General features: G+C 39.4%; 1 protein-coding gene across 2 annotated transcripts in view; it reads left to right on the top strand.

Annotated features, from left to right (window-relative positions):
• Positions 1-25,908, top strand: part of LOC113509241 (plasma kallikrein) — a 71,837-nt gene that overhangs the window by 18,621 nt on the left and 27,308 nt on the right. For both annotated transcript variants that reach the window (XM_052898290.1, XM_031914401.2), the window contains exon 2: positions 15,937-16,491. In XM_052898290.1, coding sequence (XP_052754250.1) covers positions 15,937-16,491 — 555 coding nt within the window. The remainder of the gene's footprint in view (positions 1-15,936; positions 16,492-25,908) is intronic.

Here is a 25,908-nt window from a genome sequence, read left to right as displayed (position 1 = left end):
AGAATTCCATCACAATCACGATTCCATTCAATCGAACATCTATTACAGTCTCCCAATAAAAAAAAAAAAACAAGATTCCATCGAGATGGTAACAAAAACACAACTCATAATGCGATTTGAAACACTGCGTCATTTTTGACGCGACCAAACGACCAGTGCAATGAACTGTGAAGGTCGAACTGCCCTTTTTCAACCGACATCGAAAAAGGGGAAGGTATTCAATTCAATATGATTTTTTTATATAGTTTTATCTTTTATCTTATATATAAAATTCTCGTGTCACGGTGTTTGTTACCAAACTCCTCCAAAACGGCTTTACCGATTTTTATGAAATTTTGTGTGCATATTCGGTAGGTCTGAGAATCGGCCAACATCTATTTTTTATACCCCTCAATGATAAGGGTGACCGCCCCAAAATTTTTTTGAAACAGTATACTCTGTTATGTCCACGGTACTGCTCATGTCTATGGGCGACGGTTACCACTTTCCATCAGGTGGGCCGTCAGCTTGTTTGCCATTCTAAGTTGTATAAAAAAATCCATTTTTTTTTACGAAATTGCGCAGATGCAGGAAGAGTACGGAATTTGGTACACTTATAGTTTACATAGAGAGGGAGTGTAGATTGCTATTTTTTTTTATAAATATGCGTAAAAATAGATTAAATCAATGATAGACGAGATATGATAGGTGAGAATGAAAACAGGCCAGTTAGCTCATCGTGATAAATACATGACATGACGGTTTCCAGGGGAGACCATGTGGAGGTCAACCTGATAAGGTATATTGCTAGCAATGGGGCTGTTAGAACCCATTGCTAGCAATATAGTTATTATTGACTATCCCTGTCCCCCCCCCCACTTTCTTGCGTAGTCAACTATATATAGTTGGGGGGAGAAGAGATTGTTAGTAATGGAGATAAGCAATCCCATTGCTAATAATATACTCTATCGGGTCGACCTCCACGCGATTCCCCCTGGAAACCATAGTCATTGATTTATTATTGAATTCGTCACGATGGGCCAACTGACCTGCTTCATCCTTACCTATCATCCTTCACTGGTGCCCCGCCGGTGTATACTGATAGCGCGGGTGGGGTTACCATTCCATTATCATCCATTAAAAAAAAAAAACTATAGTAGTTAGCTATATATATGCAAGGACCTTGATATTTTCCAACGATCCTTGCAATGTTACAGGCTGCCAATTTGTTACTTTAAATTTATAGCCGTCATTCTTTTAATGTATATAATATCAAATGTTTTTTTTTATGGATAAAAATGGTATCGTAACCCCGTCTGCGTTAATGGGGTACGCTGGCGGAGCACCAGTGAAGGGTGATAGATGAGAATGAATACAGGCCAGTTAGCCCATCATGATGAATTCATCAGGAATTAACCATGATAGTTTCCAGGCAGAACCGCAAGGAGGTCGACCTGGTTGGGTATATTGCTAGTAATGGGATTCTCAGTCTCCATTACTAACAATCTCTTTCCCCCCAATATCGAATGTTATGCAGAGCAGTTATTGGAGTGAAAATTTAATGCCGTTTTTTTGTAATATTTATTTTATAAATGTGTTAATTTGTAATCTGTTGCCTTGCTATAAATAAATAAATACTTAACTATAACATTATATAGTTAACTCATTACCCACTAGGAAGTGTTACTCGTATGCAAACGAGATTGTTCGTGCAAATTTTACTTTCTACTAATGAGGAAACCGCGTTTGAATTTATTGTATGTGCATTGATCCATACATTTAATTTATTTATATTTTTTTTATACGACTTAGAATGGCAAACAAGCTGCCGGCCCACCTGATGGAAAGTGGTAACCGTCGCCTATATAGACATGAGCAGTACCATGGACATAACAGAGTATACTGTTTCGCCCATGATACCCCCCATGCGTTGCCATTCCTGAGGACTCAGGTGTTATTCCTGTGTACCCAGTAAATCCACGACATATCCCACCCTTCAAACTGAAACACAGCCATGCAAACACAACTGCTTCACGGTAGAAACACGAATGGGACAGAGGTGCTCAAGCAAACGACTTTTGTATAAAGTCTTCCCCTGGTAAGCGTAGCAACTACTGCCAGAACCCCCCAGGGGGAAGCGTATACTGTACGTATATGTAATAGACAATAGTTATTAGAGGTCGCAATTCGACAATAATTAATTTAAATTATAAGTTTCTATTGTTAAAGACTATTATACTAGACGTAGTGTGTTTTTAATTTAATTTTAATTGGCTTATTTATTTATTTATTTAATTCTTCATTGTACACACCAGTTATAAGAATATGACAGAGGTAATCAAATGTACAAAGGCGAGCTTAACTCTAGTAGAGTTCTCTTTCAGCAACACGCAAAGTGGAAAGGCTTATGTGTAATTAGAGAGCCTAACTGCGCTAATAATAATAAATACTGGTCGCCCAGTGGTCGAAATTCGACCATAACATATATTGTAATAAATGAATTTATTATGGTTATGTTTGACATTTAATATATTAAAAGCAAACGATATTAATCTATTCTCAATTTGACTGCAGACTTTAACAATAAACAAAAAAGTATATATGCGTGTGTGTGACAAGTACATGGTAGTACGGGGGGGAAAGGGATTGTTAGCAATGGAGTTTGACAGCCCCATTGCTAGTAATATGCCTTATTAGGTCGACCTCCACGTGGTTCCTCTCCCCCTGGAAACCATCGTGAACAATTCTTGTTGAATTCGTCACGATGGGCTAACTGACCTACTTCATCTTCACCTATCATTCTTCACTGTTGCCCCGCCGGTGTATCCCTTTAGCGCAGGCGGGGTTACCATACCATTTTTACCCATCAAAAAAAAACATGGTAGTGTGTGTAATTTTTTTTTATTGTTTTAATGTATTTTATGTACATAAATTAATATATATATATATATATATATATATATATATATATATATATATATATATATATATATATATATATATATATATATTTTTGCTTCACGTATTAATAAACTAGTATATAGATCATTGAGTCATAATAACTTATTTTAAGTCGTTAATTTGATTGAAAACAGGATCGCATAACTAAGTTTTTTTATTGTGCAACAAAATCTTTTTGTACGATAAAATAAAATGTAATTAACTTAATTTTGGCTCTTTAAAAATTGTACACCGCTCTACCCGTTGACGTTGATGCTCCTTTCCACTTTGGGCGTTGCTGGAAAAGAACTCTATCAGAGTTAAGCTCGCCTTTGTACATTTGATTACCTCTGTCATATTTTTATAACTAATGTGTACAATAAAGTATTAAATAAATCAAAAAAATTAATCTTAAATTGTTTGTTATTTAAAAAGTTTCAAAGTCAGTTAAGTATAACATAAAAATAACCAGATTTTTGGAGATCATTAACTTAGCGGCGAGTTGAAGTTAAAATATAACTTGGTACGAGCAATGTAACGGTATATGACGTGTGTTGTGTAATAATCGTTATATATTGACCGTTTACCGTTGTAACTGCATTTTTCTTCAATGTTTGAGAATAGGCGACGCGTGTTTGATGCAACTTAAGGGTATGCACTATTAACTTATTTATTTATTTACACTTCATTGCACCAAGTAAAAAGAGAAATAACAAATACAGAAAATATTAATGAGAAGTGATACAAAAGGCGGCCTTATCGCTAAGCAATCTCTTCCAGACGACCTTTGGGTAGAGGACATTGAGGAAAAGACAAAGGGTAGGTGGCGCACTATTATATAAATATTATCATATACAAATATATATACATAACTTATTATTTATTTATTCATTTATTTATTTACAAAATACAATAGGTATAAGTCCCCATATTTTGCCATAATTAGACATGCAACATTTAAAACTTAAAAAGTTTAAATATTAATTAATTAACTGAGTTATTAAAAATCGTAATGTTCTAAAAAAACAAATAATAATGTAATATAATAAAAATTTTTTTTTATACAACTTAGAATAGCAAACAAGCTGCCGGCCCACCTGATGGAAAGTGGTAACCGTCGCCTATAGACATGAGCAGTACCATGGACATAACAGAGTATACTGTTTCGCGCATGATACCCAGGACTCAGGTGTTATTCCTCTGTATCCTGTAAATTCACGCTATAACACACATAAACACAACTGCTTCACGGTAGAAACACGAATGTTACAGAGGTACCCAAGCAAACGACTTTTGTCTCCCTCTGGTGAAATATTGTAACTATACGATACCTGTACATAGGAGATATTTAAGTTATATTTATTCACCTATATATTTTATAGATCGTGTGGTCCCAGCATAGAATAGGCCACCCCTTCCTTTACCATGGGTGTCGTAAGAGGCGACTAAGGAGAGCAAGGGATGAGCAGCAGCGTCCCTCTTGAAACATTTTTAAAGCTTAACTGCGGTTGCCAATCCACCTGCCAAGCTCCCCCCCCCCCCCCCCCAAGGAGAGGCTTATCTTCAACAGTGGACAGTTAAAGGCTGATACGATAATGATATTAAAAAAAAAGTTTTTAAAGTTCTTAACGAAATTCCTAATTCAAATGTAATTTTTAATTGACTTAAAAAAGAAAGAGGTTTCAATTCGGTTTATGTTTATGTCTATTACCTCAAAACTTCGTCAGTTTTGGAAAATTCTTTTTATATCTGGAGGAATAAATTTATAGATTGGTAAATAGAAATTTATTTTATCAAATTCGAAAACAACAGTTTTGAAACCACAATATAATATTCTGTCACAATTTTTTTTTATATTTTTTTAATGGCTTTTACCTTCTTCAGGTATATCGGTCCTATCGTACCCTGAACTGATTTCTCAAACAAAACTTTATCTACTTTCCCTAGACGCGGAAAGAGAAGAATTAATGGGCATCAATAATTGACAAAGATGTTCAAAAATGTCTGGTTTAAGTTCAGCTAACATAGATTGAATAAGACCAACGTTAAATTTATTTAAGTTAAAGCGGCGCATGAATTCTTCTCTTTCCTTCGTGTTAATACGACACTCTAATAAAATATGGAATTAAGCTTTTTTTGTGGAACCCATTTTTAAATTACTACCCAACAACATTGCCCTTAAATGGATTTCACTACCACGACCGTCAGTTCGTGAATGCACATATAGATATACACGCGTCTCTTTCACCCGTTGCATTCTACATCTTCCGTCTCACTCTCACTTTGTGTCAATGACACCCATTACTAGTGTCTTGTGTATAGTTTTCCAAGGAAATAAGTTTTATAATTTAGCCTAGCTTTTACACGCGACTTTGTCCGCGTGACAGGAGTATTTTTATTGATCAGGACAAAAAGCGACTTATATATTTCTTCATCTCATATGTACATATATATCTTAGATTATATAGATAGAGTGTCTACATACGAACGCTTCGAGAAAAACGGGTCAACTGTTTCATACAATTTTGCGTGATAAATAGTTATGAGTGATTCCTTACACACATATATATATATATATATATATATATATATATATATATATATATATATATATATATATATATATATATATATATATATATATATATATATATATATATATATATATATATATATATATATGTATGTATATATATACAAGTTATAAAGGAATCATTCGACCCGTTTTATATATATATATATATATATATATTTGCTTAAAAATCTTGCATCTTTTTAACGTGTAAACACTAATTTTATTTATTAAATAATTAAATATAGATACGTAAAAATACGTTGTGTGCGTAAGTATGAACACTAATAAAAAAAACGAATTAGCTAATTTGACAATTAGCTGACAAAAAGTTGATCCATTTTTGAGGGTCGATACTCTATCTATATAATCTAAGGAATAGATAGATAGATACTCTTTATTGTTCCCTCCATAAGATTACAATAGTAAACTTATTATAAATACAAACAATTACAAGAAAATATTACAGTAAGAAAACAATGGGCCTTATCGCTAAGAGCGATCTTTTCCAGTCAACCTTTGGATGGAGAGGAGTAGTTATAAACAGTTTGACAGAAGGCACGAAACTCTTCGTTCTTTAAAGACAGTACGTGTATACCAAACTTCGTAGTGATTGGTTAAGCCGTTAAGGCGCTATAAGGTAACAAACAAACAAACTCACATACATACGTATATTAGTAAAGATGTTATTAAATTTAATAAAAGATCTAAATTTTCATTTTCATCGTCATTTTAGCTATTATACGTCCACTGCTGGACTTAGACCTCCCCCACAGACAATCTTAAGGAATGGTCCAGACAGATCTAAATGCTATGGTTTAATTTTTTCATGTTTTTCTATGACTTTACTATCGGTCATTCCAAACTTTGCATGAACAGATAGACAGAGTTTAGGTTATTTTTTTATGGATGGAAATGGAATGGTTACCTGCCTAACCGCCTGCGCTAACAGGATACGCTGACGGAGCACCAGTGAAGGGTGATAGATGAGAATGAAAACAGACCAGTTAGCCCATCGTGATGAAATTATCAGGAATTAACCATGATAGTTTCCAGGGGGAAGCGCGAGGAGGCCGACCTGGTTGGGTATATTGCTAGCTATTGAGATTCTCAGTCTCCATTACTAACAATCCCTTTCCCCCCGACAGGTTTAGGTTAACGATCTGTTACAAGAGAAAAGCAAATATTCTCACCGTAACTTTACAGTACACACACGCAAATATTTTATACATACGTTGTAATCTTCAATTGTTTCTTAAAAACAGCGTTCTCAATAATCTTAACATTAGATACAAATACAAACTTGCTATTCCGAAGTATCGTTTAGAAAAAGTTAATAGGTCTTTTATAGGAATGGGCATTAAATGTTATAATATATATATATGTATATATATATATGTTCGCGACATTATTTGTATATATCGTAATTTATAGTTGTTAAGTCCCTAGTTAATCGTTTCTGTATTCTGTTATTTTATATAGATTTACATAGATTTAAGATAGTATTAAATAAAGTATATTATACGAATAGAAATTGTAACAATAAATAGAATTAAGAAATTGTAAATTGAAATAAAATAAATAAATAGACGCTATATATAAGAGACACGCGTCTCGTTCATAGTATTATCGTGCGAGCGGGCGGGTATAAAGATAGGCCGCCTCCCGTCGAGCGGCATTCGCTGGGCAGCGGCGCACTACACTCGAGAAGAAATAGGACAAGAAGAAAAATACTCTCTTCAGACGGTACCGGAGGCTTCATAGTAATCCCTGTGTTTCACTCTAGCCTGAACCAACGCCCCTACAGTCCACGCTCACCGAACGGCAGTCCACACCGTTCATCGTGGTCCTTCGAGAAGCCGGATTGCTGGAGGAACACCGTTGGTACATCGAGAAGCCGGATCGCTGGAGGAAGACCATTCTGAAGCCGGATCGCTGAAATGCCGACTACGAGAAACATGAAGTCGTCGCAACAAAAAATCGCCGTCACCGAAGCCACAACGTCCGCCGCCACCACGTCGACTACGGCCGCCGGAACGCTGTCCGTCGCTGCCACGCCGTCCGTTGCTGCCACCACGTCGTCTGCGGCTGTCAGAATGCCTTCTGTCGCTGCCACGTCGTCTACCGCCGCCACCACATCGACTACGAACACGTCCGGCGATACGACGACCACAGGAGCCACGGAGACTACCGAAGCCACAGGAACGACAGAGGAGACAGCAAGGAAGAAGGAACCGAAGCACGGCACGGCACGCACGGTTCGCACCACGGCCTCGCAGAAGAAGAAGGCTCTGGCCAAGGCACGGGAGGAGCTAATTGGCCGCCGCACGTGTCGCCGCCCTGGAAGCCGAATCATATATATATATATATATATATATATATATATAGAGATAGAAGAAGTCACCGGCAAGCGTCAGGGGTTCGTCCCATCGAGATATATATATATATATATATATATATATAAGGTATATATATATCGCCATGCAGATGGCCGCTCGCAATATGTGTGCACCGAGTATATCGTCGAGCGAGTGGTTACCATGGAAGATGGCCTATGAAGAGAGCGCAAGTCAACTCACAGAACAAGAGAACCTAGCAAGACTGCGCAGAAGCTTGAAGGGGGCCGCAAAGGACGCGGCACGCTCCCTTATATAATGAAGATGTTAGCCGCGAGGTTCGGCCGCCCTGGAGCACTCGTCACAGCCGAACTGAACAAACTCCGCGCGCTACCACGACTCTCGGACAACGCAAGAGACGTCTGCCTCTTCGCAAGCAAGGTGCAGAACGTCGTCGCCACGATACGAGCGCTGAACAAGAGTCACTACCTATACAACGAAGAAATAGTGAGAAACGTCACAGAGAAGATGCCGTCGGTACTACGCTTCAAGTACTACGATTTCGCCAACGACCAACCGGAGGGACAACCGGACCTCATAACACTCTCTCAGTTCCTGCAAAGGACCGCCGCACGATGTGGAAACTTCGCCCCCGCCGAGGAGATACCGTCCGAAGACCGGCGGGAGTCCGCCCCTAGGAAGACGGCGAAGACATACACGACGCAGGAGAAACCCGCTACACCACCGTGCCCGATGTGTCGACGAGAGGGACACGCTCCATCGGACTGCAAGACGATGAAGGAAGCAGACACATCGGCGAGATGGGAGTTAGCGAAGACTCATAGGCTGTGTTTCCGCTGCCTCAAAGTAAGAAGATTACGCCTGCAAGAGCAAGAGATGTGGAGTAGATGAGTGCACGCAGACTCATCACCCTCTGCTGCACACCACGCGACAACAGCCGGAGAATGAAGTAACGACACACGTCGTCGAGGACAAGTCCGCCGCAGTCACCGCATCGGCAAGGGAAAACGACAAGATCGCGTTCCTGAAGATCCTGCCGATACGAGTCACCGGTCCCACGGGAACGTGCGACACCTACGCGCTACTGGACGACGGGTCGACTTGCACCATCATCGAGACGACGGTGGCGGAGCGAATCGGTGCTACGGGTCCCCCCGCACCATTCTACATGGAAGGTGTGGCCGGGGCGCGGATCAACGCAGCTCAATCGACGCGTGTTCACTTCAAGATCCGCGGGCGGAATTCACAAGAATACACAGTGGGGGCACGGACGATGGACAGACTGCAGTTATCACCGCAGTCGGTACCACGCAGCGTCATCAAGGGCTGTCCACATCTGCGGGACATAGAGAGGGAATTGGTCTACGAAGAGGGCAAACCGACGGTACTGCTGGGGCACAACTGGCACCTACTGCTGGCCCACGAAGTCAGAAGAGGATCCGACACGCAGCCGGTCGCATCACTCACCGACCTGGGATGGGTACTGCACGGTACGAGTCGCGGCAGGACAAGACAGCAGGTGCACAGAATCAGCCACATAGTGACGACACATGAAGAGGAACAATCGATGGAAGAAATGATGAAGCAACATTTCGCGCTCGAATCGCTGGGAATCGCACCGAAGAGGTCTTACAATGAAGAGGAACGTCGCGCCCTACGCATTTTAGAGGAGAAAACTCGTCCGTTACCGGCGGGAGGATACGAGACGGGGTTATTATGGAAGAAGGACGACCCTGTGCCGCCGGACAACTACGAATCGGCAATGCAACGTCTCCAACTGGTCGAAAGGAAACTCGACAAGAATGAAGAAATCAAGAAGAGATATGAACAGCAAATGGACACACTACTCAAGAACGGGTATGCTGAAGTCGCCCCGCCACGGAGTTCCCAACGGGTGTGGTACCTGCCACACTTCGCCGTCATCAACCCGCAGAAACCGGGGAAACTGCGGATCGTGCACGACGCAGCAGCCAAGACGAAGGGCATCAGTTTGAACGACATGCTGCTGCCGGGCCCCGACTTACTTAAATCGCTACCGGGGGTCCTCATGCGGTTCCGGCAACGACGGGTGGCAGTCACGGCGGACATAAAGGACATGTTCATGCGGGTCACCATACGGGAAGAAGATAGGGACATGCAACGGTTCCTGTGGCGAGGAGATCGACGAGAGGGTCCACCTATGGAATATAGGATGAAGAGTGTCATATTCGGCGCAACATCGTCACCGTGTACAGCAATCTACGTCAAGAACAAGAACGCAGAACAGTACAAGGAAGAGTTCCCGGAGGCAGCAACGGCGGTGGTCATGAACCACTACGTCGACGACTACCTCGCCAGCTTCGACACGGAAGAGCAAGCCGTACGCGTCTCAAGACAGGTCGCACAGATCCACGGTCGAGCCAACTACTATCTCCAACGGTGGGCGTCGAACTCGCATCAAGTGCGCGCCGCGTTCTCCGACACCGGCGGGGACAGCGTGGTACAACTCGACGCGGAGAAGATACTGGGGATGGTATGGCGACCTTCTGAAGACACCTTAGGCTTCAACTTCAACGGACACAAGCTTCCGCCACAGATAGCCAGCGGGGAACAGACGCCGACGAAGAGGGAAGCGCTACGAGCGATCATGTCACTGTTCGATCCACTGGGCCTCGCCACTCCCATCACCATACAGGCGAAGAAGATATTGCAGGAGACGTGGCGTACCGGTATCGACTGGGACACCGAGCTGCAACCACGGGAAGCGGACGCCTGGCGGAGCTGGATGGACCACGTGCGACGGCTGTCCGCGCTGGAGGTGCCGCGGTGCTACCCGGAGGTAGCCACGGCCGATACAGCGGAGCTGCATACATTCGTCGACGCCAGCTCGGACGCGTACGCCTGTGCCGTGTACTGGCGGGCCGTAAGCGCGACCGGCGAGGTCCACGTGTCGCTGATCGCGGCAAAGGGACGAGTGGCCCCACTCAGCAAGGTGACCACGATACCGCGACTGGAGCTGCAAGCGGCCGTCCTCGGGTGTCGCCTATCGCGCACGGCAGTCGAAGAACACGACCTGAAGCCCGCTCGCCGAGTATACTGGTCGGACTCACGCACCGTGCTCGCATGGCTACGCACCGGTCCTCGCGCATACAAGCCGTTCGTCGCGCATAGAGTCGCCGAGATCGTCGAAGAAACGAAGACGAACGAGTGGAGATGGATACCGACGCGGCACAACGTAGCAGACGACGCCACACGCGACCCACCGACGGACTTCGGCTCGCAGCATAGATGGTTCCGTGGGCCGGACTTCCTGTACCTCCCCGAAGAGCAGTGGCCGCGTGAAGATAGTACGAGCGACGATAGTCAAGCGGAAACGGGAGAAGAACGCGTACACAAGCTACAGAACGCGACGCAGTTGTCTATAGCATTACCCGATCCGTCACGTTTTTCTAATTGGTTGAAACTTGTTCGCAGTTCAGCACGAGTGTTGCAGTTCATCGACCTCCTGCGACCGACCAGTCAACGCTGTACCGCCATCCGAAAAAGAAACAAGAAGAAAGAGAGCGCCGACCCCACTTGGACCCGCACGAATAAAGTCGATAGAGAGAAGACGAAGATGAAAATCAAGAACAGCAATAGTCCATCTGTGTGTTTCATCCCCATAGACACACACTACCTCGATCGCGCGCGACGGCTATGGATTCGCGCGATACAACAAGAGGCGTTCGGCGACGAAATCGCAGCATTGAAACATGGGAAACAGCTGCCGTCATCCAGTCGACTCATACAGCTGTCGGTCGTCATAGACAACGACGACATTCTGCGACTTCGATCGAGAATAGCGGCCGCCGCCGATTTGTCAGCCGAGCAACGAGAGCCCCCATCGTCGACGGAAACCACGCCTGGGTGCGCCTATACATCGCATGGGTGCATCGGAAACTTCACCACGGCGGCTTCGAGATCACCACGAACGAGGTGCGACAACACTTGTGGGTGTTGCGCCTACGACACGCCGTCCGCAGTGAACTGAAGAGGTGTCAGCTGTGCCGCCTACGAAGAGCAAGACCGGCGCAGCCATCAACGGGCAACCATCCACATAGCAGGCTGGCGCATCATCAACGACCGTTCACGTTCACCGGCCTAGACTACTTCGGGCCTATGACCGTGACAGTGGGCCGCACTCACCAGAAGCGATACGGAGTGCTCTTCACCTGCCTAACGACGCGCGCAGTCCACCTAGAAATCGCCGGCAGCCTCAGCACGGACTCCGCCATAATGGCCCTGCGGCGCTTCATAAGCCGCAGAGGGTGTCCCACTGAGCTATGGTCCGACCAAGGCACCAACCTCAAAGGTGCTGACGTCGAACTGAAGAAAGCAGCCGAGGAAGCCATCCAAGAAGAGTCATCAGTTCATTTCATCCGGTGGCGCTACATAGCGCACCCTTCATGGGAGGTGCGTGGGAACGGCTGGTGCGTAGTGTAAAGACCGCACTAGCCGCTACGTTGAACGAGCGGGCCCCCAAGGAAGAGGTCCTCCACACTCTGCTGGTCGAGGTCGAGCACACCCTCAATAGTCGACCGCTAACCCACGTGTCAACATCGGCAGACGACGACAGCGCCCTAACCCCCAATCACTTCATATTGGGCGGTCCATCGCGCGTCCCACTGCCAGGCAGCTTCACAGAGAGCGACGTGGCGGGACACAAGGAGTGGCGTGCCAGCCAGAGGCTAGCTGATTGCTTCTGGAACCGGTGGGTGAAGGAGTACCTACCCGAGTTGCAACACCGGCGGGAGCCCCGAGCTACACACGGAGCCATCAAAATGGACGACCTGGTCCTGATAGCTGATGGGACCTTGCCTCGCAACACGTGGCCGCGATATACCCTGGACCAGACGGCGAGGTATCGACGTATATATATATATGCCCACATCGACATCGAGCGACGCGAACACGAGTTAACTCCAGCTACGAGAGCTGCGGCGGGAGATTATGTTCGCGACATTATTTGTATATATCGTAATTTATAGTTGTTAAGTCCCTAGTTAATCGTTTCTGTATTCTGTTATTTTATATAGATTTACATAGATTTAAGATAGTGTAAGTTAAATAAAGTATTCCTTTGCGTGTTGTCGTTATTACCTACGAATAGAAATTGTAACAATAAATAGAATTAAGAAATTGTAAATTGAAATAAAATAAATAAATAGACGCTATAGAGTACCGATCTGAAGAGACACGCGTCTCGTTCATTTTCGCCCCGTCCCGCTCGCACAGATCGCTATCGCGAGTTGGAAACATTATCGTGCGAGCGGGCGGGTATAAAGATAGGCCGCCTCCCGTCGAGCGGCATTCGCTTCCGGGCAGCGACGCACTACACTCGAGAAGAAATAGGACAAGAAGAAAAAATACTCTCTTCAGACGGTACCGGAGGCTTCAGAATAGTAATCCCTGTGTTTCACTCCAGCCTGAACCAACGCCCCTACAGTCCACGCTCACCGAACGGCAGTCCACACCGTTCATATATATATATATATATATATATATATATATATATATATATATATATATATATATATATATATATATATATATATATATATCTATATATATATATATATATATCTACATATGTCAACACTGAATTTGACACAAAAATCCCCATTAACAAAATGATTCGCCATTTATTGAATTCATTTGTTACAAAATATGTGATAAATGAAGAGTTATAAGTTGAGTTATAAAGTTGCAACGAAAAGTGGCATTGACTTTTATATATATATATATATATATATATATATACATATATATAAAATCGTGACCACATTTTTATAATCATATATTTATTAAAGTAATAAAAAATAATAAATATAATAGTTAATAACTATTGCATTTGTTAATATTAATGAAGTGTTACGAAATTTGTGTGTTACGTAAAGAAGTTCCGATGACGTATCGGCACTGTTAAACCGATGAGTTTGACCTAGCGGCGTTAGGGTTGCCACTTGCCACTTGCCAGAGGGAGACTTTGTACAAAAGTCGATTGTTTAGGTACCTCTGTCCCATTCGTGTTTCAACCGTGAAGCAGTTGTGTTTGGATGGCTGTGTTTCGGTTTGAAGGGTGGGATATGGCGTGAAGTTATAGGGTACAGAGGAATAACACCTGAGTCCTCAGGAATGGCAACGCATGAGGGGTATCATGGGCAAAACAGTATAGTCTGTTATGTCCATGATACTGCTCATGTCTATAGGCGACGGTTACCACTTTCCATCAGGTGGACCGGTAGCTTCAGCCATTTTAAGTTGTATAAAAAATGAAATTTAGTATTTGATACTTCGTTTATTAATTTGTTGTTTTCACAGTTGACAACCCTATACAAAGGTCGAGACGTACTCACGTACTCGTCTACTAATGTAACAAAGCGGAAGAGTTTGTTTGTTTGAGCGTGCTGATCTCTTAAATAACCAGTCGGATTTGAGAAAATCATTTTGCACTAGATGACTGATTCCTTGAGGATTATTATAGGTTAATCAACAACATTATAAATGTATCACTGTAACCGCTGGCCATAGTTAGTATTAAAACATAATATTTTTTTTTACCACAAGATGGCAAGCAGGCATACAGCCCATCTGATAGTAAACGGTCACCGTAGCTCAGTGTTTTTAAAACTTTTTTAAAGCGTGACCCCCTTAGTATGTTTTTTTTATGCAACTTAAAATGGCAAACAATTTGATGGCGCATCTGATGGAAAGTAGTAAGCGTCGCTTATAGATATGAGCAGTACTATGAATATAACAGAAAATGCTGGTTTGCACATGATACATCTTATGCGTTGGCATGAGAATGAGAAGCATGAGGGGTATCATGGGCGATTCCTGATGATTCAGGTGTTATTCCTCTGTACCTTGTAAATTCACTGTCATATCCCACCCTTTAAACCGAAACACAACCATGCAAACAAATGCTTCACGGTAGAAACACGAATGGGACAGAGGTGCTTAAGCAAACGACGTTTATACAGTCTCCCTCTGGTATGTAATACTTTGCGACCTTCCAGCCTTCATGATTCCTAATCTGTATGTAATTTATTATATTACAAATATGAAATCCGTATATTTTTATTTATTTTCATAGTTACAAGTTGAATAATATATGACAAAGTACTTAAAGCAGACATTAATTGCGTTATAGTAGAAGCTTGACCCCCAGGGGGTCGCGACTTACACTTTGAAAAACACTGTCATAGCCTATGAATACTTGCGACACTAGGGTTGTCACGTGTGCGTTGCCGACCTTGAAACTTAATACACCCTTTTTGAAGAATTCCATAATGTATATATGTCACATTAGTATATAAAACACATATACATAAATTCATACATATGCACATAAATGCATCTGTTTCATACATTTTATATTTTCCTTTCTTTTTTACAATACCTTGCTCTGAAGATGGTCGGTGTAAAACAATTGTAGTATTTTTTTTTATGGGTGATAATGGGATAGTACCCCGCCTGCGTTGTCGGTATACACCGGCGGGGCACCAGTGAGGGATGATAGGTGAGGATGAAAAGGCAGGTCAATTAGCTCATCGTGATAAATACACTTGGAATTCAGTACGTTGGTTTCCTGTATTATAGCAAAAAAACATATACAAATCGGTCAAGCCAGTTTTCAGTTTTAGTTAAACTACCAAACAGCAATTGATTTTTATATATAAATATAGATAAAATTTGAATTTGCATTATTTATGGACTGAATACTTAATATACATATATATATATATATATATATATATATATATATATATATATATATATATATATATATATATATATATATATATATATATATATATATATATATATATATATATATATATATATATATATATGTCATATATTCCGTTTGTTTTATCTAATGTATATAAATAACCTATATTCCACATGTATATAGACATTCATTTACGTATTGTTTCATAAATAAATATTAATTAAAACTAATTTAATTAGTCATTTAATGAATTAATTATTAATCATTTTAATTTGTCACTTGCTTGCTTCCATTAATTTGTAACATACTCAAATTAATATTTTTAATTTAAACAGATGCCAACGACCCACATCGAGCTCGATACGACCTTAAAAAGAACGTAACAAAAACACAAAATCGAATAACATTAGAGAAGCCGATGTTCGTACAAACGGACGGGACAACCCTGTCGTACTTGAAAAGGAACGACTATTACACGTTCCCGAACACAACCCGAACATTGCCGAAGTTCAAACCGATATCGGACGAGCAAATTGTCAAAATAAACCAAATACTCAAAGAGCTGATGAATAGTACAAATAAATATACAAACAAAGTGAGAAAAGGCCGCCTTATAGACAGTAGTGTTAGTGAGATAAATGTTAACGCTGTGACCACTCCTCTGAAAGAGGATCGGCAGGATGACAAGAGGTGTTCACAAGGTGGTACCTGTGAGTTCTTTTTCTATTGCTGGATGGTTGGAGGACTACTAGAAGGTTCATGCGCTGGTCTGCTGAAAGGGTGCTGCCATAGAGTTGCAAAAGCCGGCATCCTCGGAGTGCACGATTCGAACAGCATAGATTTCGCGTCGAACGAAGGATTGAGTTACGGACCGGTTATAAATGACGAAAGTAAGTGGATTCAGAGGTCTTAACGTCGTGCACTTATATATCGTAGCGTAGCGTAGATATTAGTAAAAATAACTAAAATATTTGTTAAAAAAACACAGTAGTCCTCAGGAGTGGCAAGTGTGAGGGGTACCATGGGCGTCACAGACTATCATGTGATGGCTATGGTACTGTTCACGTTTATAAGCGACGGTTACCATTTTCGATTGAAAATGCTAACTGTCACTTATAAACGTGAAACGGCCCATTTGATTAGATGGGCCGTCAGTTTGTTTGCTATTCCATATTGTGTAAATAAAATGCAAGAGTTTTATTTTTATTATTTTTTTGGAAAAACATTTGCATTTAGATAAAATAAATTTTGAAGTTATAAAACTTGGCGAATCTTAATAATGTGTACACATTTTGCACTATTAGTTTTATTAATGTTACGCTACGGTGTGATTGTAGTCCACAGCACGATATTACCAAAGACTAACAGAGCTCAGATGTGGTCGGTCGGCAAGACATAGGTAGAAAACTAGAAGAAACAAAATGTATATGATATAATTCGTAAATATGCCGGAATAATCTAAATAGCCACGGAATCATCAGGTATAAAGACAATAATGTTTAATATAACTGTACATAAATATATGTATCTATGTATCCTATCTAAATCTGCTCTATCTAATCTAACTATGTCTTGCTTTTCACATCTCTAATTCAATAAATCAACATATATATTTACTAACATAGCTTTAAACTAATTTCATATGCCTTCGCCATTATGTATCCATTTTAATATTTGTATTTTTTTTTATTTTGCAGTACTTTTATTGAAGTTTAAAGTCATATAAAATTGGAATAATTTTTTTTTATTGAATGCCTATATTTTTAATTTGACCGTATTTTTTTATAAATATTCTTTTTTACTATATTGTACAGGGCAAAGGTAAGTGTTTTCATGTATTATATTTTTTAACTTAGAAAGAAATAACACCAGAGAGAGACTTTGTACAAAAGTAGTTTGCTTGAGCATCTCCGTCCCTTTCGTGTTTCAACCGTGAAGCAGTTGTGTTTGCATGGCTGTGTTTCGGTTTGAAGGGTGGGATATGACAGTGAATTTACAGGGTACAGAAGAATAACATCTGAGTCTTCATAAATGGCAATGCAAGTCGGGTATCATGGGCGAAACAGTATACTCTGTTATGTCCATGGTACTGCTCATGTCTATAAGCGACGGTTACCACTTTCCATCAGGTGGGCCGTCAGCTTGTTTGCCATTCTAAGTTGTATAAAAACATTTTTTAAATTTTAAAAAGGAATTGGTGACTTTATCGGTGATCTTGGGAAAACAGAATTATATACGCCGAGATGTTTCGTAGATACATTAGATTGAAAATATTTGAATTTAGAATATGTAATCGTGTCTCAATATTTTTTCCCTGGTAAGACATCCAGAGGCAAATAAGAGAATTAGTAGTCAAGGAACGGAGCAGCAGCGTCCTCTTTAAAACATCACGAAACCTTAACTGCGGTTGTCAACTCGTCTGCCAAGCTTGGCAACTACTGGTAAAACTGGTAAAAAACTTATGGGGAAAGCCTATATTCAGCAGTGGACAGTTTTTTTTAATGGGTGATAATGGAAAGGCTACCCCACCCGCGCTATCGGCATACACCGGCGGGGCACCAGTGAAGGTTGATAGGTGAGGATGAAGCAGTTCAGTTAGCCCATCGTGACGAATTCAACAAGAATTGTTCACGATGGTTTCCAGGGGGAACCACGTGGAGGTTGATCTAATAGGGCATATTGGGCTGTTGCCTGGCTATGCTGGGCGATGGGGCTGTTAAACCCCAGCAGTGGACAGTTAACGGCTGGTATTAAATGTGTCAATATACATACATAAGTGTAAGATAAGATTCAGACGAATTGAGAAACCTCGTCTTTTGGAAGTCGTTTAATTATTACATTTGAGAACGCAATTTCAACGCAACCCATGAATCAGAATAGGTAATGCTTTTGTAATTTCTTAACTCGGCTTTACCGATTGCGTCGTGTTTGAAGTGTTATGGGTTTTTCCTGTATTACATCGAATGTCTACGATGCAATACATAGTAATGTATAGATAAAATATAGTCGTCTGGTCCCAGCATAGAATAGGCCACCCCATCTTTTCCGGTGGGTGTCGTAAGAGACGACTAAGACAACTTAATGGTCGAGGGATGGGCAGCAGCGTCCCTCTTAAAACATCATAAAAGCCTAACTGCGGTTGCCAACTCGCCCCCAAGCGAGGGGGACAAAATCCTTCAAGGGGAAGACCTATCTTCAACAGTGGATGGTTCACGGCTGACATGATTAGGACCCTTAGTCGCCTCTGACGACTCCCACGGGAAAAGAAGGGGTGCCTCCAGTTCTATGTAAGGACCACACGGCTAATGAAATATTATTTATTTTATAAAAAAAATAAATAAATAAGTGTCGCTCTGAATCGATTATTAATTCACTCGTGCGCCACCTGCCCTTTTCTATCTGTTCTCCTTTAACCAAAGGTTGGCTGTAAGAGATTGCCCTAGCGATAAGACCGCCTTTTGTACCTTTATGTGTATATTTCAATCTGTATTTATGTTACTGTATTTCACTTGAATTATTCACTTGTCATTGTATATTTTAATATACAATAAAGAGTTAAATAAATAAATAAATTAAGGATTAGGCATCAAACTTTATTTATGCAAGTACTATTTATTGTTGGCGAGAAAAAATTTTTTTACTGTTTTAAAAACTTTTGAAATTTTGTAAATTGTAACAGTTTACTTTTCCGACTCAATAGGTTGCCGACCTTTGATCTAGACTTGTCAGTATTCCGATGATATAACGTCTTAGATTATATAGATAGAGCATCGAGCCTCAAAAACGTGTCAACTTTTGTCAACCAATTGTCAAATTAGCTGACTCGTCTTTTTTATCAGTATTTTATATATTTGCGCACAGAATCTATTTCGACATATTATTTAATAAATAAAATGAGTGTTTATGCATTAAAAAGATGCAGAAACTATAAGACAAAATAAACATATAAAATTATAAAGGAATCACTCATAACTATTTATCACGCGTAATTGTATGAAAAAGTTGACACGCTTTTCTCGAAGCATTTCTATGGAGACACTCTATCTATATAGGGGCGAAAAGGATTGTTAGCAATGGAGTTTGACAGCTCCATTGCTAGCAATATACCTTATTAGGTCGACCTCCACGTGGTTTCCCCTGGAAACCATCGTAAGCAATTCTTGTTGAATTCGTCACGATGGGCTAACTGACCTACTTCATCCGCACCTATCTATTTTAACTGGTGCCCCGCCGGTGTATGCCGATAGCGCGGGTGGGGTTACCATTCCATTATCATCCATTTAAAAAAAAAGCTCTATCTATACTATCTATATAATCTATGTATTACGTATACTATTCACGTATTGAGAAACTAATGTTATGCCATTTTGTTATCCGGATAGTCGGTGATTCATATTTTGTGATTTCAATCGAACGTTGCACTCCGTTTATGACAGAATCCGGGTTCAGATACAGAATCCGTTTATCTGAATTGAATTAAAAAATATATATTTTTTTTATAATCGTAAGGGATTTTTTAATTGGATTATTTTATACAACTTAGAATGGCAAACAAGCTGACGGCCCACCTGATGGAAAGTGGTAACCGTCGCCTATAGACATGAGCAGTACCATGGACATAACAGAGTATACTGTTTCGCCCATGATATCCCCCATACGTTGCCATTCCTGAGGATTCAGGTGTTATTCCTCTGTATCCTCTAAATTCACGCCATATCCCACCCTTCAAACCGAAACACAGCTATGCTAACACAACTATTTCACAGTAGAAATACGAATGGGACAGAGGTACCCAAGCAATTGACTTTTGTACAAAGTCTCCCTCATTTAATATATTTGGTTAAGCACTTAAATTTTCCCGCCATAATTGTTGTCAACTATGGCTAATAACAGGTTATCTTTGTTACTTATCTATAAAACTGAATTACCTTATTCAATTGTTTATAATGAATAAGTATTAAAGCTAAGAACGAGTTTTATTATCTTTTAGAAGCATTTATTTCCCGCCAAAATTATTGTCTAATACGGTTGAATAATACGTTATCTGTGGCACTTTTTATAAAAATAGATTAACTGTTATTTTAACGGGTAATGGGGAGGAAAGCATCTTAAAAAAAGAACGTTATCTAATATCTTCAATTAAGCACTTAAAATTTCCCACTAAAATGATTGTCAACTATGGCTGTATAATACATTATCTGTGCCACACTCCAAAAAAAATGGATTAGTCAGCACAATCGATCGATTATGACAAATAATGGAGTTATAAAGAGTGAAGAGTGAAAGGCAGGAACGATGATGCGGAAACAACGCGTCACCGCCCGCGGTATTTGCGATTATGGATTGTTTATGTCATAAGAAATGGCGGTAAATCTTTGTTCAATCTCCATATAATCTATTTCAATAAATCTTAATGAAAAGACAACTGTTTTGTTGAAATTATTATAGAATTACTCTATTTTATTGAATTAGTGATTAGCAATCTAACACTAAGCTCAGAGCAGCGATCTAATAATTTGTCTGTAGTTGCCTTATTAAGAGGCGAACTTGAAACACGTGCAAAACGTGCGTGAACAAAATAGCGGTCGGAGATCAAAGGCTAATATGGAATGTTGTGGAACTTTTGGTAGTAATAGTGGTGGTCAATCTTCGAGTGTTAGCAGTCATGCACATACTAATGGTGGCGGAATTAAACAAAATAATTGTAATCAAATAGCCATGGAATTACTCTGTAAAAGTCGAAACAAATCGAAACATTTAATCATTTAATCGATTTTTTATTGGAAATCAACAAAGAGTTTTATGGTCGATTTAATTATTCGTTTGTTTGCAATCTCATTAGACACAGATATATAATAGGCATTTGTCGTGTTGGTCCCAAAATAGATTGGGCCATCCATTTCTTTCCCGTGAATGTCGTAAGAGGCGACTAAGGTAACTTAATGGTAGGAGGATGGGCAGCAGCGTCCTTCTTAGAATATCATAAAAAGTTTAACTGCGGTTGTCAACCCGCTTGCCAAGTGTGACAACTACTGGCAACCCCCCCTCCCCCTCCCCGCCCTTATGGGAAAGGCCTATGGTTAGCAGTGGACAGTTAAAGTGGACAGTTAGAGATGTAATAGACATGGGATCCTTATCAATAGAATATTTCCAGAGAAATAAATAAATAAATCATAGATGTTTCATACATTTTGTAGTGAAATATTGCAAATGGCAAGATAAAAATCAGCAAGTATATAATTAAACTGAATGTGCTTAATTTTAAGAGAGATTTGCACTTTTTCTACACTTTAAATGTTAATGGTAAGTTTTTAAAATTTATAAGTTAATTTAGAAGAAAGGTAATTTCCATTAAAGTTTTTTTAAAAGTGTCGATGGCACAAATTTTATTGTCTATGGTTCCAAAGCATTTTTTATCGATGGTCTTTAGACAAAGTTTTATATAAATAAAAAAAAAAGTTTTTAGTTTTTATGAGTAAGGATTATCAACGTACGTATAATAAATATTGTAGATTTTTGTATTCTTGCTTCTTATGTTTTTTATTGTAACTTTTTTTCTTTTCCAATCGGTCGCCATTGTTACGACCATTTCTGCCAGAGTCATGTATAAGAGGCTTGTAACTTGAAAATTAATATTTCATTCTTCAAATAATATTCGAAGAACACTACAATCGTAATAAACGATTACGTATTTTCCCATCGCGTATTTATATATACTTAAATTACAACTCTTTAATTTAAACTGAATGTTTATCGTTTCCGCTATATTTCAATAAGCCCCTATTGTAACTTTTAAGGCTCATAGTTAGCCACAATTTTAATAAAAGACAAATGTCTATGGTTCTATTCAACTTTGCCGCGAATTTCAAAGTATTATTTTTTAATAACCACGATATCCATTATTTTTCAATGCGGATTTAAAGGAAATTTTAATTACCAGAATTTTACCAGAGGGAGACTTTGTACAAAAGTCGATTGCTTGGGTACCTCTGTCCCATTCGTGTTTCAACCGTAAAGTAGTTGTGTTTACATGACTGTGTTTCTGTTTGAAGGGTGCGATATGGCGTGAATTTACTGGGTACGGAGGAATAACACCTGAGTCCTCAGGTACGGCAACGCATGGGGAGTATCACGGGCGAAACAGTATACTCTGTTATGTCCATGGTACTGCTCATGTCTATAGGCGACGGTTACCACTTTCCATCAGGTGGGCCGTTAGCTTGTTTGCCATTCTAAGTTGTATAAAAAAAATAATTATATATAATTTATTTACCGAAGGTTTTTACAATACTTAAAATCAATTTACCGGTTTCCGTGGCCGCTGTTTCCACCTCATATTATTGTGGACATGTGTTTACGTGGTCGTTCATGCATCAATTTCCGTCGTGAAGCAATCAAGGGCAAATTGCATGTGGTCGCATATGTTAAGCAATGGCAAAGAGGTTATTAGACTATTATAACAGATTATATAGATAGAGTACTTCCATACGAGAAGCTTCGTAAAAAACAGGTCAACCTTTTTTTATCTATGGTGCGTGATTAGGGTTACCATAATGCACATATTTTATTCAGTATATGGGAGAAATTATATTGTAAGGTTAAATTGTAAAATGCAAATTGAAACAAAATCGCTTCGAATACATTTGAAATAACAAGCTATATATTTATAAGTTATATATATATACACATATATATATATATATATATATATATATATATATATATATATATATATATATATATATATATATATATATATATATATATATATATATGAAAAAACAAGAAATATAATAATGTTTTCATCGTGCCTCCAATCAAACTGTTTATAATTACTCCTCTGTATCCAAAGGTTGGCTGCAAGAGATCGCTCTTAGCGATAAGGCTGCCCATTGTTTTCTCATTGTGATCATTTCTTGTAATTGTTTATATTTATAATAAGTTTACTATTGTAATCTTTTGGAGGAAACAATAAAGAGTATCTATCTATCATTTAAAGATAAATAAAAGCATAGATTAAGAGGAAATTTATTACATTTATCTCCGAGGGAATCGTCAATTGACGCCAATAAAAACGTTTAACATAATCTTAAGAACAATGAATGAAAGCGTTGACAATTCCTTTTATAAGGCGCGTGTGTCTAAGCTGTGAAAAAGAAAGTTCGTAAATGGAAAAAAAAATGTTAGGGGGGTCGTCCTAAACTGCATTTGTCTATACGATATCGCCATTATTTGTTTTAAATTACATTATCATTATATCCGCAAATTGGGTTAAGCAAACGGTTACATCATAGACGAATTATGTAAACTGTACCTACCTACATAATTTTAAGTGTGCGCGTCTTCGCACCGTTTCGTTCCGTCGATCACTATACCAGTTTGTTGGATGTAATTCGGAAGTAAGAAGTAAGTCATTAAATACTTACCATTGGACGCGTGAAATTATTAATTTTCCTCGCGTCTCTCTTATGCAACAACATAATGGAATATGCCGTTTGTTATTAAAATCTTGGAACTCGGTCAATGACATGCCGTATTTTTTTTTTTTTTTTATATTTATGTAATTGTTAGTTTTAGACTTCAAAAAGAAAGAGGTTCTCAGTTAGATTGTATTTTTTCTTTGTTTCATATTTGTCACATAATAACTAAGATTTTTTTTTTAATGGATGATAATGGAATGGTAACCCCGTCCGCGCCAACGGCATACGCTGGCGGGGCACCAGTGAGGGATGATAGGTGAGAATGAAACAGCTCAGTTAGGCCATCGTGACGAATGCGACAATAAATCTATCACAATGGTTTACATGGAGAACCGCTTGGAGGTAGACCTGATATTGCCAGCAATGGGGCCCTTAAGCCCAATTACTACAGGGAAACTTTGTACAAAAGCCAATTGCTTAGGCACCTCTGGCCCATTCGTGTTTCAACCGTGAAGCAGTTGTGTTTGCATGGCTGTGTTTCGGTTTGAAGGGTGGGATATGGCGTGAATTTACAGGGTATAGAGAAATAATACCTAAATCTTCAGGAATGGCAACGTATGGAGGGTATCATGGGCGAAACAGTATACTCTGTTATGTCCATGGTACTGCTCATGTCTATAGGCGACAGTTACCACTTTCCATCAGGTGGGCCGTCAGCTTGTTTGCCATTCTAAGTTGTATAAAAAAAAAACCTTTTTTTTTACGAAAATTGCGCAGATGGAGGAGTATGGAATTTGGCACACTTATAGTTTACATAGAGAAGGAGTGTAGATTGCTAGGATGGGGGTATCATAACTAAGTTGTAAACCGGTTTAGATTTTTGCCATCTGCAAGAATATGATTACAGATCAGTCTCATAGAAATTTTATCAAAATCTTTAATTTTTAAATCAAAATAACTTTTCTCGCGATCGAATTCGGCTTTTTTTGTGGGACACAATTTTTGTTACAACCATCAATCAATAAATACATTACGCGTACAATTCCGTGAGTAAAACGAACTGTTGCGTAAATATAATAATTAAATTGTGTTTCACAAAAAAAAACCTACTTCAGTTGTGGGAAAACCAGTTATTTTGATTTTAGCCAGTTATTTTTATTTTAAAACAGTTATTTTTATTTTAAAACAGTTATTTTTATTTAAAACAGTTATTTTTATTTTAACCAGTTATTTTTAATTTAAAACAGTTATTTTTATTTTAATCAGTTATTTAGAATTAACCAGTTATTTTTATTTTAATCAGTTGTTTTGAATTAAACACATTATTTTTATTTAAACCAGTTATTTTGATATTAACCGGATATTTTGATTTAAACCAGTTATTTTGATATTAACCAGTTATTTTATGTTGAAACCAGAATACAGTACAAGTTAGAAAATAAGTTTAGATACTAACGCATATTTGAGAGGCGGTTAGGTCAGAACTCAGCGGCGGGAGTGTGCATACTGTACTTTAGTACTATATACTTTTTTTTATACCACTGAGGTGGCAAACAAGCATACGGCCAACCTGATGGTAAGCGGTTACCGTAGCCTATGAACGCCTGCAATACCAGTGGTAACGCGGGCGTTGTCGACTCTGAAGAAACAATTTTATCCCTTTTTCGAAGAGCCCAACGCTGTAGTCTCTCTTTGATATTAGTAACATTAGACGACGCATTTTAAACTCGACGCTGGAAATCTAACAGTTTTACTAATTAATATAAGTTGCCCTGCAAAAGGTCATTAAAATCTATACTTCTAATAAATCTGTAGAGAGGTCAATTCTGTACATGAAATATATTTCCAAAATAACTATCAGCGGGTGATTAGTGATCGATACTGATG

The sequence above is a fragment of the Galleria mellonella genome, unplaced genomic scaffold (genome assembly GCF_026898425.1).
Source record: "Galleria mellonella isolate WM207_F2 unplaced genomic scaffold, CSIRO_AGI_GalMel_v1 utg424, whole genome shotgun sequence".
In the NCBI taxonomy this organism is placed as follows: domain Eukaryota; kingdom Metazoa; phylum Arthropoda; class Insecta; order Lepidoptera; family Pyralidae; genus Galleria; species Galleria mellonella.
Note: the sequence above shows the minus strand (reverse complement) of the source record. Positions and strands in the feature narration are given on the sequence as shown.